Source organism: Metopolophium dirhodum, chromosome 6 (genome assembly GCF_019925205.1).
Source record: "Metopolophium dirhodum isolate CAU chromosome 6, ASM1992520v1, whole genome shotgun sequence".
Classification (NCBI taxonomy): Eukaryota; Metazoa; Arthropoda; class Insecta; order Hemiptera; family Aphididae; genus Metopolophium; species Metopolophium dirhodum.
In genome coordinates, this window is record NC_083565.1 from 39,144,950 (window position 1) to 39,165,186 (window position 20,237).

The following is a 20,237-nucleotide window of genomic DNA, read 5'->3' on the forward strand; positions in this document are numbered from 1 at the left end:
TTTTAAGTGGCTATATTATCTTTATTGTAATACTTATGCACGGGGATGGGGCGGATCGATTAAAACGTGTGCAAAACGCCGTTGAACTATGGACAAAAGAAAGTGAAAATAACCCTTAAAAGGGCGCGGGAAGGGTGTGAAAGGGTAATAATTTTCCGGCGACCAAAATACAATGGTTAAGCCTGCCTTTAATAATACATGGGAACCTAATGGTGTATATTTATTATGATATATAGTACAATGTATATCATAAAATATTAAAAGTTATTTGATCATCACCGATGAACAATGAAGAGTTATAAAAGTTAAGTAAATTAGAAGTGCGAAACTTTTCTTTTCGAGTTGGGTATAACTTATGAACTACGACATCGTACCATATTTAAACAAACATAAGAAATATAGTATTATTATACTATCGAGCTAAAAGTTGAAAATTCTTTTTACCAATATGCATTGCAAATCATATAGGCAGACCCCGACAAAATATTATACACATTGTTTTTTTTAACACTTTGATAACATATTTCGTTAAATTTTAAAAATAATTTAATTGAATTATGTACATGATGATTTATTAAGCATTCTCGCTCTATTTTCATGCCGAATAAATGTGCATAATATATTTAAAAACTGATTTTTGGAACTGTCTAATATAATATATTACTTGAAGACCGTATTTTCGAATCCTTGAGATTTTTCGTACCACGATGATTGTGTAACAATACAAACTCCCGTTTTTAAAATAGAAACCCCCATTTCCATTTTTAATTACTGAGCGGATATTTTTTTTTTAGTAGTTTTTGAGTTATATATAGCATTGTGTAAAGATTATATATGTCTATGGCAATGGGTTAAGTAGATAATATGATGGCTTAGATGATTTTAAAATGTATGTAATATATAAATATTTTGAAAAAATGATCCAAGTAAAATAAATACTTCATCTAATATTACTTATAAATTATTATTATTTATTTTTATAAAACCATTTTTAAGGATTATTATCCTTAGTACAAACATTTTAAAAACTCATAAACAATACTCATTAGAATTTTTATTTATATTATGCATAAACATTTTCAAGCAAATCACCCGCTAAATAATTTGCAGTAAAAAACGGTGGTTTTCATTTGAATAATAGAAGTTTGTATCAACACAGGGCACCGCCACTCTTTAAGTAATATAAAGGAATAACAGTCATTTTAAAATACGTTTTTTAGGTATACTTACTTAAAACTTCTAAAAATCATAATTTAAGTAAATGTAATATTCAATTATTTAAAGGGAAATATGCATAGAAAATCCCCCTGTATGCATTATACATATTAAATAATTATCCACTTTTATACGAAAAATTTCAAACGCTCAGAATCTAAAATTTTTTATAACTGTAGATAAAAAGAGATCTATTCTAATCTCGATCCTAGTTATGTAAAAAATAGTATTACTATGTATATTTTTTTCAGAGAAAAATAAATCGTTATTATTTCAACATTTGTTAGTAAGTATATATCGGTAAAGACACGATTGCGAGCATATTTGCGCATATTACTCACCTTTTTCAAAATACGATTTCGCACGTTTTAACGAGATAAAAAAGAACATACATTTTGGGCAAGATATTATATTATGTAAAAATTATTACCAGATTAGACGTAATGGTGTGATCGTTCAAATATTTAAAAAAAACTTTTAATTTATAACCCATAAATGTTTAATAACTTGATCGTGTTTGCCATATTTTGTCAGTAAAGTAGCCACATATTACAACACATTTTTCTAGTTGTCTTTCCTTCTATTATTATAATTAACCGATTATTTAAAATCATTAACGAGAAATATTATTCCTTTCTAATAAAATAGACCCTATAAAAACTACTTTTATAAAATATAAGACTTTAATGTACCTAAGTAACGGTTTAATTTTGGTTCAGCGATTTAATTTAAAAATTAAAAGTATTCACAATAAGTTCATAAATCATTTTTGTATCTCGTACGGATATTAAGAAATAAAGGCAAACGCGTTTCTATAAGAAATTGCTTACATGTTTAATTTATATGAATGATAAGAAGCGGAAAATAAAAGTGAAGTAAACATTAAGGAAACTACCGAGTGTAAAGAAATTTGTCAAAACGATAAAGCGTGTGGATGACAGGGAACAAGTCTACAAACGGCTATAAACCTTGGTAAACAGTTTCTTAATAGGCTTTAATGGTTTGCGTTCCAAATATAAAGTGCGCACAAAGACTATATGATTATATATATATATATATTATTCGAATTATTGTTGTATGGTCAGACCGAATGTTGGCTTCATAAACATTCTTCTTCCATTACTAGTAATGGATTATTGTTAAAATCGTTAGCAAAACGAACAAAGTCTAATAACAATTTTCGTGAACGAACACTGCGCAGGGAATCGTTTCCCGCGTCCTGCACGGTGAACGATGAAAAACAGTTTTAATTTGGGTATGAAAAATTGTTAAAATTAATACGATAAATGGGAGCTGTCGGAAATCCGTCTGGATTAAGTCGTTGCGTGTTGTCTTGATTAAACATGGGATTCCGGCTAAGAAATTTGTTACCGCGGTATAAGCCGCCGCCTCGTAGTAAACTGAAATAGATCTTTCGTTCCCACCGATTCTCAATGCGCAGGGTACCTGCTATATAATATATTTAATTAGCTATATAATTGATATTGTTGATGGCATACGCGTTTTATACATAATATTAATTATTCATAACCATTCTCGAGGTGATGGGTTCATTTAAATGCAATTATTAAGATCGATGTTTTACGTGTTAATTAATAATAATATATGCGTCTGAATACCTCCTAAGTAATGAGAGAAAGTGCATACTATTTTAAAATATAACAGGTACTGATTGTTTTATGGGATTCGATTTAAATCGATGGTTAAACGTATATAGGTACAATACCTACATAAGTTTATTTTCATTTAAATCACATTATATAATAAAGAAAACATTTAATTTATTGCCGCGCTAAAAAAGTTACAAATGTTTATTTTTAAAAATTAAATATTTGAAAAAAATGTATGAGCATAAAACTTCTGTAATAATAATAATGTGTAATTAAAGTCTTTACAATGTTTTTATAAAATCATTATTTTAAAATTTATGATTATTTATATTAAAAAATTAAAGATTTCGAACATTTTTTTATTATTAAAACTCTAGAGCTTTTGTGGCACGGGTTAAAGTTGATCAATTTGTCTAAAAATGTTTTCTTATGCTTATTTTAAATAGTGGAACCGATTTAAGGGGGGTAACTTGAACATTTAGCAATCTTTTTTTCCTTCGTCTATACCAGAGACCGCCCTAAGGTACATCAAACAAAATATATTTATATTTCAACTGTAAATTAATTATTATAACTACCATCACCGTAACACAATTCACGAAGTTTGCGATGATGTGACTTTTACGTAATTATACAAATAACAAAACTTAAAACTTTATAAATAATATATTAGGTATTCAAAAGTATTATGTATAGTATATATACATGTAATATAATCACAGTGCGATCGGTTGTTCAATCGGATTACATTATTTTATTTATTTTGATAAAAAATTTTATCAAATACAAATTATATTGTTTCGATTTAACGCAAATTGAGCTCATTATAGAAAATGAACACATTTTAAATAAATTGTCTATCGTAATATTGTTTTACTTGATAATAAATTATCAAATTATTATATTCATAATAGTATTTAGTTTTGAGTAAATTTGAGAAATTTGTTGATTATTTTTCTTTTATATTCATAAACTTTCAGTCGGGTAGCTATACCTATAAATAATTTAATATTAAGATCCGTTAGTATAGACGGAAAGATGCATGAAGTAATAATGATAGGATATGACCCTACTCTAAGCTTAATAATTAAATAACTTTATTTAATTTTATATTAATATAAGTTGTTAGTAATAAATAATTTTGCATTAAATATAAAAGATTTATTATGCATACATAATACAAAAAAATATAATAATATAATAAGGCACGGTGAAATATTTAAAAACTTTGAATGACTACGTTTTAAATGTTTAAACCTAAAGAAAAAAATTTGATTAAACATTAGTAGGTATACTAAAAGTACTTAAATACTCATAAATAATAAAATCATTTGAAATACAAAAATATGGTGTGATGATGTATTAAGTATAATAAACTTATTAAGCTTTCTCTTCACATCTGCAGAGCAGTCGAGAGAATATTATTAAATCTTCACGACAAACAAATGTAATAGCCTCCTCTAGTAACGTACATTTTCATGACAATTTTTTTTGTTGTGAACAATTTCAAATAGTTGAAAATTATGAAAATTGTATAATATCTCATATTAATTTTTTATCAAATAAATCCCTTGATATTTTATAGTTATGGTATTTTTAACTTACATACTTATACTTAAAGCAGGGCTTAAAGCTGTGTACTTGTATTACCATTTACCCATGTTGATATTATACTGTTAAATATAATATAGGGAACCCAAAATACAAATACATTTATCTCAGTAATAAATGTGAACATTTTTATTTTTATCTGTTTTTAAAAATTTGTATTTTTTCTTCAGTATAAAATATGTTGAGTGAATAAATGTTTTCCTACATTTATTAATTTTTTTCATTTTTTGTTATACTTTATTGTTTGAGTTATTTCCACAATTTTACACTAACTACTTTTTATGAATTATGAGTAACTATTATAAATTACAAATTACATTGTACCTAGTCAGAACTATTAAAAGTTGATAAATATGTTTTATTTAACATGTAGGTTCTTATTTTTGAGAGGTTTTTTTCGAAGCACCAATGAGTGGTGACGATATTATAGTACTTTGATGCAGAATATTATGCTAAATATGGTAATTTTTACTAAAGAGATACGTATAATTACGTACCTACATGATCTAACCTACATTTAGGTAACTAAAAGCTCCAAAATCAAATATATTATGCATTTCAATCACTGTAAATTAAAAATAATTTAAATAGTTATTTAGTTTAATTTATACCTATGATCTACACAATGTTAAAATAAATTAAACGGCTAACTTTCTTGCTCTAGAAAAGCACTAAAATAGACATTTATTTCTATATTATATAAACACATTATGATTATTTTTTTTTTTTTTATTGGGTAACCCGCGGCAACATAGGCCATTGAGTGTGGGGGAAGGCACTGTAGGTTTTTAAATTGGGTAGGTTGGTACACGTGTGTGTTGTGTTTTGGCAGAATTTCTAATGGGGCACCCGTAGGTTTTGGCCGTGCTCCGGGTGGGGGATGGCGGCACTTGTTCTCCGGACACCGTGACTTGCCCGAAGAAAAATGCCGCCTGCGGCCGAGGTATCGAACTCGGGTCGGCTACTCCGTCCCCCATTTATGATTATTATATCAAGTATAAAAGTGTAGGTAATATAGCTATACTATTAAAATACAAAATAATAATTACTTTCACACCTAAAAATAAAATATTTTTGATTTAATTTAGTAGATTAGAGATTTGTTAGTTTAGTTATGACATAGTTGAAAAATAATTGTAATCCATTTATTATATAATATATTTGTACGACATCATCCTTTTGTCAGAAAACATTTTTAAACAAATTTAACGCGTATATTTAATTTAAAGCTCTCGTGCGGTTATTATCCTATAGTACAATATAAAGATAGGTACCTACCTACCTACATGAGTTTTATAAAAAATAAATATATGCGCTGCTAATTATTAATGTGTAAAAGGATAATTAATGTAAATTATAAGGAATTCTGAGGTATAGAGTCGTTCAAAGTTCTAGGGCCCACAGTGGTTTTAGGAGGTGCAAAGTTTTGGCAAAGTTTTGCTTTTCGGATACTGTTGCTGGGATTAATAATTTTATCATGGGAGGAGTATTTTGTACGGGGTCAAATTCTACGCATTTTGTAATCTACACAGCTAGACACAGCTCTCAGATTCACGTGTGTGAATACAAAGTTGTAATATAGTTAATGAGATTTGCGCCACAAAAGTGGATAAATTACAATCTTTTTCTTTGATTTCGCAAGTAATGTTTTTTCACAATCTAATTTTTTTCTCAATTTTGGCTAGGTACAACAAAACAATATGTGTTTTTATTTAATGCACGGATAAGACTCACCTATAGTAGAGAACACTTGTTATGGCGTGAAGTAATATGTTCACAAGATGATATCCCATAGGTTCCAACTGATGGATCATGTAATTCCATCTGAACGTTAAAACCGTCAAAGGACGATACGACTTGTGACTTTGTTCCTGAAAAAGAAAACGAAAACGTTGAACAGGCACGCGTGAAATAAAATTAACGAAATTTTTTACCTACCAACCGCATTTAGTGTTCTTATAAATCAAAATAATCAATGAAATAATAAAATAATATCATATCAACTATAAGAATACAAACAAAATATGCTTGTATATAGATATTTATAATATTTACATCGTGTTTGCATTAATTTATTTACCTTGTGCATCGGCGTGCCCCAAAAATCGTTGTAAAATATGTTCCATACAGGAGTTTGAGGTTTTAGATCTCTGTTGTCTTTTATAGCACTGATGTCATCGAAGACGAAGTCGCAGTAGAGACTGTTGTAGTAGCATGCCAAGCATGTAAAAAATATTATTGACGATACGGCCACCGATGACGCCATCGTGCTGCTTCACTTAGTGATCTGCAAACGTACGACATAAATGTTCAAATAAAAAATTACGACGTTTTGTGGGTTTTATGAGTTATTATGTACCTACATAAAGTTACGGGCCAACACACGCAGCTATAAGCAAATTATAGGTATATAGGTAATATATGGTAACTATATTATGGTTTATATATTTTTCATTTCGGTTTACCTATAGAAGGTATAACAGACCTATACTTTTTATTGAATTTTTTTTTTTTTAATTGTACAGCTGATATTCGGCACGTTTTGTTTTATTTCCGAAAAAAACATACCTGTTTAAATTGATAACGATACTGACCCACAAAGTAGGTACTAACCTACAAAAAAGAAAAAACCAACTAATAGCGTAATAAAAATTAAATTTGATTGGAGGTTTCGGTTTTTTTTCAATATTTAGCTGGTATACCGCCCTGTCACCTGCAGTACCCCTCATGGTTTGTATGTAAAAAAAACGCATTTCTACCTATTATATTATATTCCCCAGTTGAATATAAATTTCGTCTAATAATATCACTTTCCTATCTATAAAGGGTTAATCGTTGATAGGAGATAAATGTCCATCGGTTGTTCGTATTTAAAAACGTTTTGCGCTCTTTTAACACGACTATATAATTTTTTCAACAAAGTACATAAGCCCTCTGTTATTGAATACGCATAATATGTAGGTGGTGTTTTTTAGCAAACATTATTAGTTATGTTTAGGTACTTTAAAAACGACATATATATACCTACAAAATACGAATTGATTTTTTTTATCGCATAAACGTTTCGAGTACAAATCGGTCAATGTTAACATATTAAATTAAGAAAAAAAACCAATTTCAAGTACTTATTACCAAACCTGGTGCGTAGAATTGTTTAGATAGTGATTTTTTTTTTCTAGTTATTTTCTACGAGTACCGAACAAAAGAAAACTTTCGTAAATGTTTGCATATTTTTAACTTAAAGTTTCTCTCTTTTACTACTTTTTTTCACTACTAAATTATTCGTTTTAGGTATTATATCCTATAATAATACTGTAGGCCAGTTGGTCGTACAAAAATAGCATAAAATATGATGTACAAATAAATTGTACGGGAGTTACCTATTAGTATTACGTCTTATTGGGCTTATAAAATATGTTCATACACTTTGTAGGCAAATGTAATACCTAATTGAATAATTTTGAACTCGACCTTAATTTTTCAATGGGAAAATGGTAATATAATATATATAAATGCATAGTATAATATACACTATATCCCAATTCGTTTATATTTCCGTAGGTAGGTCGACCATCCTCGTGGTCGAGAATAGTATTGCAATTATTTTGATTTTAGTTTTGATCATTATGCGAATTATGATATACCCGTGCTATAAAGATTGTACACAGAAAATTATATAAAATTAGAACGAAATCAAATAAACATTTCACCGGACGAATATAAATAAATAAATACAATTTGGTTCGTTTGTAAAACACGACGTGTTACGAATGTTAATTATACAACTATAGCATGTCTTTCAGCATCAATATATACGTGTAAGTAGACTATATACACTTATATATACACTATGCAGCTTTGTTAGACCAAGTTGTTCAGAATGCTGTTTGAAGACGTCGACTAAAAATTTAGACGGTTCCCCCTGCAAACTATATCGTATACAAAGCTAATAACAATAACTAAATATTATAATTTAATAAGATTTAATTTCGAAATAAAAACGAGTGTTTGGAAAACAAAATGTATTAAGGCGCCCGTTGCCAATGTAATTTTGTCCGCAAAAATACGGTCTACGAAAATAATAAGAACCTGTTCTGTAGAATCGACCAAATTTTCTAATTTTTAAATTTTTTTTTGACCGATGACGGAGGGTAATATTTTACGGACAGCGTTGAACTCCGTTTTCTAAAAAATGTCAAATTGTATATAATATGACTCGTAATATAATATGTCATTAAAAATAAGTAATACAATTTTAAGCTTTTTTTCACAAATTGTATTGTAGGTACCATATGATATGTAATAAAATAAAAAGTTCAATTTAGCCCGTGGGAAGTCTTGTTCATTCAGATAAAAAAATTGTTATCAAAATCCGACAACTCTACAAGGCTTGAGAATTTATTTCTTGTGAAGTCATTTTTTTCGATAAAATACAACGCACCAAACCGAAAAGTATTGTAATTAAGTAGACAACTAAAATATGAAATATTATGTAAAATATGTTATAGAATTTCGGAAAATATGGAAAACTGGCACCGGGCCCCTTAAGTATATATAACTAAATATCAGGTATCTGCATAAGTACATAACATAATTAGTAAATCGATTACATGAATAAATGTACAGGTACCAACTACTATAAAGCCAGATGTATATCCATGTATAAAACACTACAAATTACCTAATGGACAAGGTATTTTTACCATAAAAGTATCAAACTACTGAAGCGTAATAATTAATGAAAAATCGATTCCTATAATCATTATAAATAATGTACCCAGGTAAAACTAAAGTCGATTAAATATAGCTTTATATATTTCATTTTCATACAATACCTGTTTTTAATAGTTTAAACAATTTCGATACTATATCTACCTCTACCTACTTTAAAAAAAAAATTGCCAACAATTTGTTTTAAAATCACAATATTAGGATATACATACTTACTAGCTATAGGTAAATAATTCTGGCTACTATTGAGATTGATATTAAATTATAATATGTTTGTAATTTCACTATGTAACATTATGAATAAAAATGTATTTTCATTATGATATTGAAGGTAACCAACAGAATTATATTTTAATCAAATTTTAATTAGGTTCCAACCTAAATGTTAACAAGTAAAATAGACGGTGGTATTTTTATTATTTTTTTTATATAAAAATGTAATAAAGGCTAAAATAAAAATATAACCAACAATGACTGAAAATTATGTCAAAAAGGTCCAAAATTAATTTTTAATTTAGTCGTAAATTCAAAACAAAAATTAATAGACTTGGTGAATTTTTTATTTGTTTTGTATTTTTCCAAATCAAATTTATTTTGCCCAGCAGACTATTCATATCGCACCGTAAAAAATTACAGACTGAATATAATATCATATAAAGGCGTAGTTAATGAAGTTATTTTTAACACACAATTTAATTTTAGAAAATCAATTTTTGTTAATAAATCAGATTCGGAGTATACGGGTTTTATTTATTTTATTTTTACAGCAGAGCAACCAAATTTTCAACTTTAACAATGCAGCAAAGTAAAAAAAGTCAATAAAGTCGACGCTTTGAAAAAGTAAAATTGTGCACAAAACTATACAATGGGTAGTTTATACGATAAAACGTATTGGTGCCACGTGTGATACAAATGATATTATATTATAACTGAAGCTATTAATTATTATTGAATAGAAAATATCTCGATAGAAATAGATCAATCAACTATACTTGGTGCAAAACAATTGTAGGTACAATTTCTTATTTCTATTCCTTATTCTACAAGAGCTAAATGTTCAGAACAATTTTTTTTTAAATATTTTTTAAATGACAATATTTTTTATTTATTTTCATAGTCGTGTTACCTCGTGTTACGCAGACAAGCATTATATCTCGCATTACATAGAAAAATGATTTATTCACTGTGAACTGATTTGATCTGTTATATTAGTACATACTTGCCTCGATACTTGCCTATACCCAAGATTGGTATTTTCCAAGTATTTTCAGAGTATTGTTTATCGAATTTCAATCAGGAATCAATATTTGTGGGGGAGAATTGTTCTTCTTATTTTAATTGGTTCGATCTCAAATTTACTGTGAAACTATGAGAATTGGCTTAGTTGCGGATTCAACACTTCCTCTGTAAATACATCGTTGAACTCTCATTCGGCGAACAATAGCGGGGAAGAGACGAGGAAAAAACAACTATTTTCGAGAACTATCGCCAGACCTAAGTTCGCATTTTACTTTCTTGATTTTTTTTTTATATATTAAGTAAATATTATACTTATTACTGAACTGATTATAATATGACAGAGTTGTCCTCACTGATTATGGATATAGTCGATATTATACAATCAATCGACTATATACTTATAGTGCAAAACAATAAAATTGTACAATTTATTATTTATATTCCTTATCCTAAGAACTAGGTAAATGTATGGAACAATTTTTTTTTTTAATTGGTTTTTAAAGACGAAGCAATATTTATTATTTGTTTAGTCGAGTTACGCAGACATGCATGGTAAGGAAAAAAATGGGTTAATTTTTCACTAGACACTAATTTGACCTACCTTCCTAATATTATTGTAGTTTACATAGGTAAGTGTATAAAAATAGTATTTTTCATAGAATTTTAATCAGAAAATATTGTGCGTCAATATTTGGAGAGGAGAAAAAATAAATGTAGCTACCTACACATTGTTGCATATTTTAATTGGTTTCGATCTCAAATTTATTGTGAAATCATGAGAATTGGCTGAACTGCGAATTCAACGCTTCCAGCTGCAGATGCTGAGTAAATACATCATCGAACTCTCTCATTTGGCGAACAATGACGGGGAAGAGACGAGAAAAAAACGACTATTTTCGAGAACTATCTCCAGACCATCCGAGTTACCATTTTTTTTTTCAAATATTAAGTAGGTAAATATTATGTATATTATTGAATTTATTATAATATTACAGAGTTGTCCACGTCGATTGTGGATATAGTCGATATTAAACAGTCAATCCACTATTAAATACTTAGTGCAAAACAATAAAATTGTACAATTTATTATTTATATTCCTTATCCTAAGAGTTAAATGTATACCTATTGACCAATTTTTTTTTTAATAATTTTTAATAGACGAAGTAATATTTATTATTTTTTTAGCCGAAATGCGCAGACATTCGTGATAGGAAAAAAAATAGTTAATTTTTCACTATACACTAATTTGACCTTCCTAATATTATAGTAGTTTACATACGCCGTGTATAAGAATAGTATTTGTCATCGAATTTTAACCAGAAATTATCACTAAACTCTCTCATTTGACGAACGATGACGGGGAAGAGACTAAGAAAAAATGACTATTTTCGAAAACTGTCGCCAGACCATCCGAGTCATCATTTTTTTTCTTCAAATTTTGATTTAATTATAATATTACAGAGTTGTCCACACCGATAATGGATATAGTCGATATTATATAGCCGATCGACTATACTTAGAGCAAAACAATAAAACTGTACAATTTGTTATTTATATTCCTTATCCTAAGAGTTAAATGTACCTATTGACCAATTTTTTTTAAAATAATTTTTAATAGACGAAGTAATATTTATTATTTTTTTAGCCGAGTTACGCAGACATTCGTGATAGGAAAAAAAATAGTTAATTTTTCACTATACACTAATTTGACCTTTCTAATATTATAGTAGTTTACATACGCCGTGTATAAGAATAGTATTTGTCATCGAATTTTAACCAGAAATTATCACTAAACTCTCTCATTTGACGAACGATGACGGGGTAGAGACTAGGAAAAAACGACCATTTTCGAGAACTATCGTCAGACCATCCGAGTCATCATTTTTTTTCTTCAAATTTTGAATTAATTATAATGTTACAGAGTTGTCCACACCGATAATGGATATAGTCGTTATTATACAGCCCATCGACTATACTTAGAGCAAAACATTAAAACTGTATAATTTGTTATTTATATTCCTTATACTAAGAGTTAAATGTACCTATTGACCAATTTTTTTTTAAATAATTTTTAATAGACGAAGTAATATTTATTATTTTTTTAGCCGAAATGCGCAGACATTCGTGATAGGAATAAAAATAGTTAATTTTTCACTATACACTAATTTGACCTTTCTAATATTATAGTAGTTTACATACGCCGTGTATAAGAATAGTATTTGTCATCGAATTTTAACCAGAAATTATCACTAAACCCTCTCATTTGACGAACGATGACGGGGAAGAGACTAAGAAAAAATGACTATTTTCGAAAACTGTCGCCAGACCATCCGAATTCGCATTTTTTTCTTCAAATTTTGAATTAATTATAATATTACAGAGTTGTCCACACCGATAATGGATACAGTCGATATTATACAGCCGATCGACTATACTTAGAGCAAAACAATAAAACTGTACAATTTATTATTTATATTCCTTATCCTAAAAGTTAAATGTATACCTATTGACCAATTTTTTTTTTAATAATTTTTAATAGACGAAGTAATATTTATTATTTTTTTAGCCGAGTTACGCAGACATTCGTGATAGGAATAAAAATAGTTAATTTTTCACTATACACTAATTTGACCTTTCTAATATTATAGTAGTTTACATACGCCGTGTATAAGAATAGTATTTGTCATCGACTTTTATCCAGAAATTATCACTGAACTCTCTCATTTGACGAACGATGACGGGAAAGAGACTTAGGAAAAATGACTATTTTCGAAAACTGTCGCCAGACCATCCGAATTCGCATTTTTTTTTTACAAATATTAAGTAAATATTATAATTATTATTGAATTAATTATAATAGGTATTACAGAGTTGTGCACGCCGACAATGGCTAATAAAGTACAGTCATGAAGTACCTGCGTACCTACTAATTAATAAGTCTGAGAATTTAAGTCTAATGATCGCGTTTCAGGTAGGACTAGACGAAACGCGTCGCGGTAAATTCAAATCAAATTTATTAAAATTTAAAACAACTATGTGCAGGCACTTCTAGGAAAATACCAAAACAGTATTATTTCAACGATACGATATAATTATTGTAAAAGTGCGCGAAATCGAATCTGCAAATCGTTCTTAAATTAGGTGCCTACCCGACACGATTTAAGTATAATTCCGTCAAGGGTGCAATTTTTTTTCAATAGGTACCCACCAGACAGATTTCACTCATTTTTCAGTATTAAAATTACGGTTAGCTCGATTGGTCGCGGAGACTGACTACGCACTACCCACGAACGGCAAATTTATTGGAATTTTAATAACAAATTGGCATAATATTCGACCTGGTAACGAGGGTTTAATGTTTCACGGTAACATACCGCCGGTATTGGAACGGTTAGAACCAAGACGGTGACAACAACTTCTGTCGTGGAACCGACCTGGCTAACTCGGTACTCGTATCGGCCAAACTCATTAGTGTCGGGAAACAGGGATGCTCCGGATATCCTCCTATCGTAGCTGAGGTCAATAGTTTCCTGCCTACCGACTTCCTAGGGCCCAAAATTTGCGCGTGCGACCATAATATTATTATGGGTAATACCTATCCCGCGCAACATGACAATTTCGACTGGACCAAAATATCGGCCCGTAATTATAATTATAATATTATGGCTAAACGTTATTTATTTATTTTCTCAAATGTTGTGTCGCGTGTTTTTATAACATTAATATTTAGAGGTCTAAAAATATGTCTGTGCGAACGTTACGACGAATAAAATAAAAACGACATCGTCACGAATCCACTCGGGTTAGGTTAGGTTACACCTACCTGGGTCGGTATAACGACACCACAATATTATTGCGCCTACCTACCTACCTAGGTACCTAATATTTTTTCGACAAGAAGAAGGTGGACTATACCGTGGTGGGTGGGGGACGGGCTCGGTATGCGATTTGTACCACTCACCGTAAACAATATTATTCGTCCGCAGCCGACCGGTTCAAACGTTCCGCCAGACCATGTCCACCGAGACGACGGGTCCGGTTGTCCGCGGCCGTCGTCGTCACTCGTCACTCGTCGCGCGCGCGCGGGCGATCGGGTCGCGGCCAATTGTCACGTTTTCACCGGAGACGAGAAAAACTACCGCGGCGAGGAGACGCGTCCTGTCGGTCGTCGGTTACCGCCGGATATCGTTACAATATTGTCGCTCCGTCATCGGCGGTTGTCGTTACGCGCGTACGCGGCGGCGGCGACGATAATAATCGTTACGGTCGTCCGTGGCCGTTGCCGTAGTTGTCGCCGTCCACGGTGACGACGACGACATAATATCGTCGTTCCGGTTTAATAATAATTATTAATATTGTTGTTGTTGTTGTCGTGTTACAGCGCGTGCCGGACCGGACGACGAAACGGAACAAAGTGATCGCGTCGTGTGGGCGCGCTGCACCGTCGTCGGAACGATGTCGTCGGCGTTATCACGGGGACGAGACTGCGGTCGCGGTAACGACGCGCTCCGGCTCGGGACGCATGATTGTGCCCGACCCGAATGTGGTGGGGTTCGTGCTAGGACTATCGCCGCCGCCGCCGCTGCCCGCGCTGCTGCCTCGCTGGTCGTTGCTTTGGCAAGGCGGCGGCGGCGGCGCCCGCCTCACGAGCGCTGTCGGCGGCGGTCGTATTTACGGTGTGTACATATATATTATATTATAAATGTATTTTTTCTCGTTTCGTTTTCGTTGTTTTTCCGCAACCCATCGACCGCGCCGCCGCCGCACGACCCACGCCGACGGTTGCCGACGGTCGCCGAACGCCGCGCGACCCCGTCGTCGTCGTCGTCGCGGCGGCGGCGTACCGTTTTCACTCGCGTCCCACTCCCCGCCCGCGTCTCGCCGTCGCTCGACCCGCTCGCCACCCGCCTGCCGAGGCGCGACCGTAATAATATATTATTATTATTAATATAATATTATTAATTTAATATTTTCCACCGACACGATAACAACGGCGATGATTGTAATAATAATAGTATTATTATTGTCGTAGGCACACGATTTGAGATATTATTTTAATAATATAAATAGGTATTGTCTCGCGGCGAAAAAATATTATCAGTCATCCGAAAATACGTCCGACCAGAGACATATTATTATTATTTACCATTAGCTACCGCTAATGGCCTCGGAATTTACAATATTTAGGAATAAAAATGCATTATTTTTAAAAAATAATATTATAGAAAACCCGTTCAGGTTACACTTTCAATATAAATAATATAGGTAGTAGGTACGTTATACTGTTTGATAACTTATATGAAAAAAAATCTGAACGGATTTATAAATTATACCATTGTAAATGATGATAACAACGGCGATGGTGGCTGTAGGTATTGTAATAATAATATTATATTATTGTTATTGTCGTATAGGCACACGGTTTGAGATAATATTATTAACACATTTTAATAATATAAATAGGTATTGTCTCGCGGCGAAAAAATATTATGTCCGTCATTCGAAAATACGTCCGACCAGAGACATTTTATTATTATTTACCATTAGCAACCGCTAATGGCCTCGGAATTTACAATATTTAGGAATAAAAATGCATTATTTTTAAAAATAATATTATAGAAAACCCGTTCAGTTTACTTTCAATATAAATAATATAGGTTAGGTAATATTGAGATAATATTATTATTAACACATTTTAATAATATAAATAGGTATTGTCTCGCAGCGAAAAAATATTATGTCCGTCATTCGAAAATACCTCCGACCAGAGACATATTATTATTATTATTATTATTTACCATTAGGCTGCCGATCGCAGACGACCACGTAATATTATTACGGTCTCGGAATTTGATATACAAGAATAAAAATGTATATTATTTTTCAAAACTAATAATATAAAAAAACTGTTCAGTTGGTTTTCGTTCATATGAATATTTACATCATTGTAGGCGAACATGATTTAAGATAACATTATTAAACCTTATAGGTATTAAAATTATGTCAGTCATCCGAAAATACGTCCGACCAGAGACTTATTACTATTATTATTTACCATTAGCCATTATGCTGCCGATCGTAAATAACCGCATATATTATGGTATCCGTTATTAGGAAGGGACATCGGAATTTACAACGTTTAGGAATAAAAATGCATTATTTTTAAAAAATAATAATATAGAAAAACCGTTCAGCTTACTTTCAATACACCCAATATATAAGGTACGTATACTGTTTAATAACTTATTACAAAAAATCTGAACGGATTAAAAAATTGTACCATTGAAATTTTGTTTGTGAAAACGTTGAGTTGGGATGGCATTGGCTATCGGCGTATACCTACCCAAATGGTGGATGAGTGAAAAAATGAAAACGTTCATGTGCGGTCGAGTGCGACCAAAATTTTTAAATTTTAATTATAGCTAACTCGATTCATGAACGGGTGCGGGGAGGTCAACCACCTGCAGGGGGGGAGGGTGTAGAAACGCTACTGTTCGATATTATATAGATGCAACATAATATTCTATCTTAAATTGTGTCTCAAAATATACATAAATCAGGACATGCTCAGGATCATTTATGCTGTAGGTAGACCTACAACTGTGAACTGTTATACAGGTAAATTGACATGGTTGAGAGACGAAGGCACTCACACAGTATGCACTATGAAGTGTGATGATACCCCAATGATATTATTATGTAAAAAAAACAAAGTGTACGATTTAAAAAATAAAACCGAGCAAGATCATAGTTTTAAAATTTAAAAATAATATTTAAATAATTCGTTTTTGTCAAGGTTACGTCTGTTGTTATTTGTATTTAATTATATATTCCTACATGGGTATTAGGTATTCTATTGGTTTAAGTACCTACCTTTATTGTTATAAGAGTCAACTATGAAAATTATTATGGGAGGTATGGGAGGTATAATATAGGTTAGGTACCTATACATAACATTTTTATTGGTATTTTGGATTTATCGACAGACAATATATTATTGACAACGACGATCCAAAACAATTGAGTATCAATACATAAACAAAAAGAAAATAATAATAATAATAATAATATACCCAAAACAATCTAGTAGTCTGCAGCACGATTGTCAAATAATAACAATTATAAACTATTAAAAAATAAAGTTAACTAAGAAGAGAATTTAATGCAAAACGCGCATTCATAATATAATTTATAAGACGTTTATTATGTGTAGGTACCACTAGGAGTCATGTAAAATAATTACTGACCGAACTTAGTTCCATAATCTTCTTATTGAATGAGGCAAAGAGAGAACAAAGGAATTCACAGCTTTGATTACCTATTAGGTACATTAGATTTCAACTTACTTATCTCGTGGTACCTATTATATTAAAATCGATTTTTTTATGCGGTTGAGTTTCGGACGAGAATAATATTGTGTTCAGTACAATAATATTAAGTCGAGTTAAAATATTGTATGCGCTTTATCATATTATTTTATTACTCGAGATACGAATGTGAAATGATTGAAACAAAATGATTGTTGAACAAAAGTTGTAATTCAGAAATTATCAAAAACAGTTCGTATATAATATTATTATACTAACCTATAATTTCCAATCAATTTTTATAATTTTCGTGTTCTGCATAGTTTTAAAATTATTTTTACTAATAATAAATGAATATTAAGCGAGAAGAAATCTTAACAAATTAGAAAATGTACCAAACAAAAATGTGAAATATCACAATAATATGTTTAATTTCGCTACTTTGATCAGTAAATAAATGTTCTACTTGCTGAGGCTAAACTCCGTTATAATGTTTAATATACTTATTTATACTTCATAAAAATATGCAAATTAAAGTATTAATATAGGCATATTATGATTTAAATTGTAAATCCTTTCCCTGATCATAAGACGTACTCAAAACAATCTTTAAAGATAATTATTTAAACATTTTATTCCACGGGTTTTGAGATTTCAAGTAAAACTTTATTAATTACGAATTTATATAAAACATAATATTGAACTTTTTACGTACTTGTATAATATAATATAATATTATATTTTTTTCTTAGGTGTTCTTTGACCTTGTCAGACCAATTCTGACGTTTCGTTATCATCGTTTAACTATTATAGTAAGTATAAATTGTACCTAATTTAATTTATTGTAATATAAGCTAGTATAGTCAAATACAGGTGCTTACAAAAGTTATCGTTAGGAATTATCTCGCGTGATATTATATTCTTTATACCAGGGCAGGAAAAATTTTGATTTTAATTTCAATTTCACACATTGATATTTGTTTTTTTTTCTGATTTAAATTTAAAAAAATATATAATATAATATTATATGATTTTTATATGGTTGCATAAATATATCGATTTTACATTTTTAGTGTTTTAATTTTGATTTTTAACTGCGATAGAAACCTGTCGTCGTTCGCGTGACTGAGCATTGTTGTAACATGCCTATCTTAGAAAACGAAATATTAGTTTGGCATTTATTATTACTTACATAATAATATGAATTTTAAATTAAATTAAATTTTTAAATTTATTTAAAATCGATTTGTATACTGTAAAAAATATAAAACGGTTATTATTTCGGTATATAAATTATCGATTTAAATCTCTTTCCATTTTTGAAATATAGATTTCGAATATCATTAAATACAATATTTGATTTTGATATAATACTTTTGATCTCTCATATGGTTTCAAGCCCTGCTTAATGGTATACTTCAGCTGTAGCATTCAACTACAAATGAAATGCGTCATAATATAATAATATACAAACAGTGCGTATAATTTACCACAATGTCTGTTCCGTAATAATTGTTAATAGGTACTCACATTATGGCATTTTTCGTTTACTATTTATATATGTACATTGCTTTGCACTATACTGCATTTATCCGATGTCCATTAATTGTGCACTTGTGCGTGCTCGGTGCGAATATAATATGATAATATATAAGTATTATGACTGACTCACTGTTTATGCATAATTCTACATACCTATGTGCAGTTCCATTTCCGCGTGTTAAAGAACATTATGCCGCCCGGAGGCAGATTTTAAAACGCCACCCCTTCTACGCGGCAGGTAGTTGTACCTCCAGCAGTTATGCCCATCAAAACAAAATTAATTTCTTCCCTCGGATTCGTTTTCCGAAACGGAACCACTTAATTTTATTCGGAACCCACTCGTATGGAAAATAAAATAAAAAACCGCGGAATAAAATATTAAAATGGAAACCTTTGACGTCAAATTCTCGACGGGAAATTCTCTGTTTTTCGGTCGATCGCGCATCGTCTTGCCGGTAATATTATAATATTAATTTATTGTATGCACGAAGGTGTACTAAGATAATATGATAAATCACTTGATAACAATATTTGTTACAAATAATACAATACTTTAAACCGTACCTAAATATATTTTGTTTGATTATCGACAAGTAATATAAACGGGAGAACACAAAAAAATAGTTAATATCATAAATAAATTAGTTAATTCATAATCACAGATATATAACCTAACCATATAGAACTAGATAACGAACTCGCACCATAAATTGAAGAATTTAAGTCGGGGGGGGGGGGGGGGGGAGGGCAATTGTATGGTATTTTATGTACGGAAAATAAGATAAATTATGATTTATCTTGTTTTGTATTTTATTATTTCTAAACCTGTTGTTTTTAAAAAATATTTTATATTAATCATTTAACATTTACTATTTTATTTTACCATTAAAAACGGTGTTGTTCCTAATACATTTTGTATAACTAATGAAATATTTTGCCCCTCCCCCCAGTAAATGGCGGCCGTCCACAGCTGAACTTCAC

At 30.5% G+C, this 20,237-nt stretch overlaps 1 protein-coding gene across 1 annotated transcript in view; it reads right to left on the reverse strand.

Annotated features, from left to right (window-relative positions):
- The window catches only part of LOC132947011 (protein O-mannosyl-transferase Tmtc3-like), a 59,500-nt gene extending 44,515 nt beyond the window's left edge, over nt 1–14,985 (reverse strand). Inside the window, 3 exon segments of the mRNA XM_061017176.1 lie at nt 6,171–6,307; nt 6,517–6,723; nt 14,369–14,985. Coding sequence (XP_060873159.1) covers nt 6,171–6,307; nt 6,517–6,702 — 323 coding nt within the window. The 5' untranslated portion in view covers nt 6,703–6,723; nt 14,369–14,985.
- Nucleotides 14,986–20,237: the final 5,252 nt, after the last annotated feature.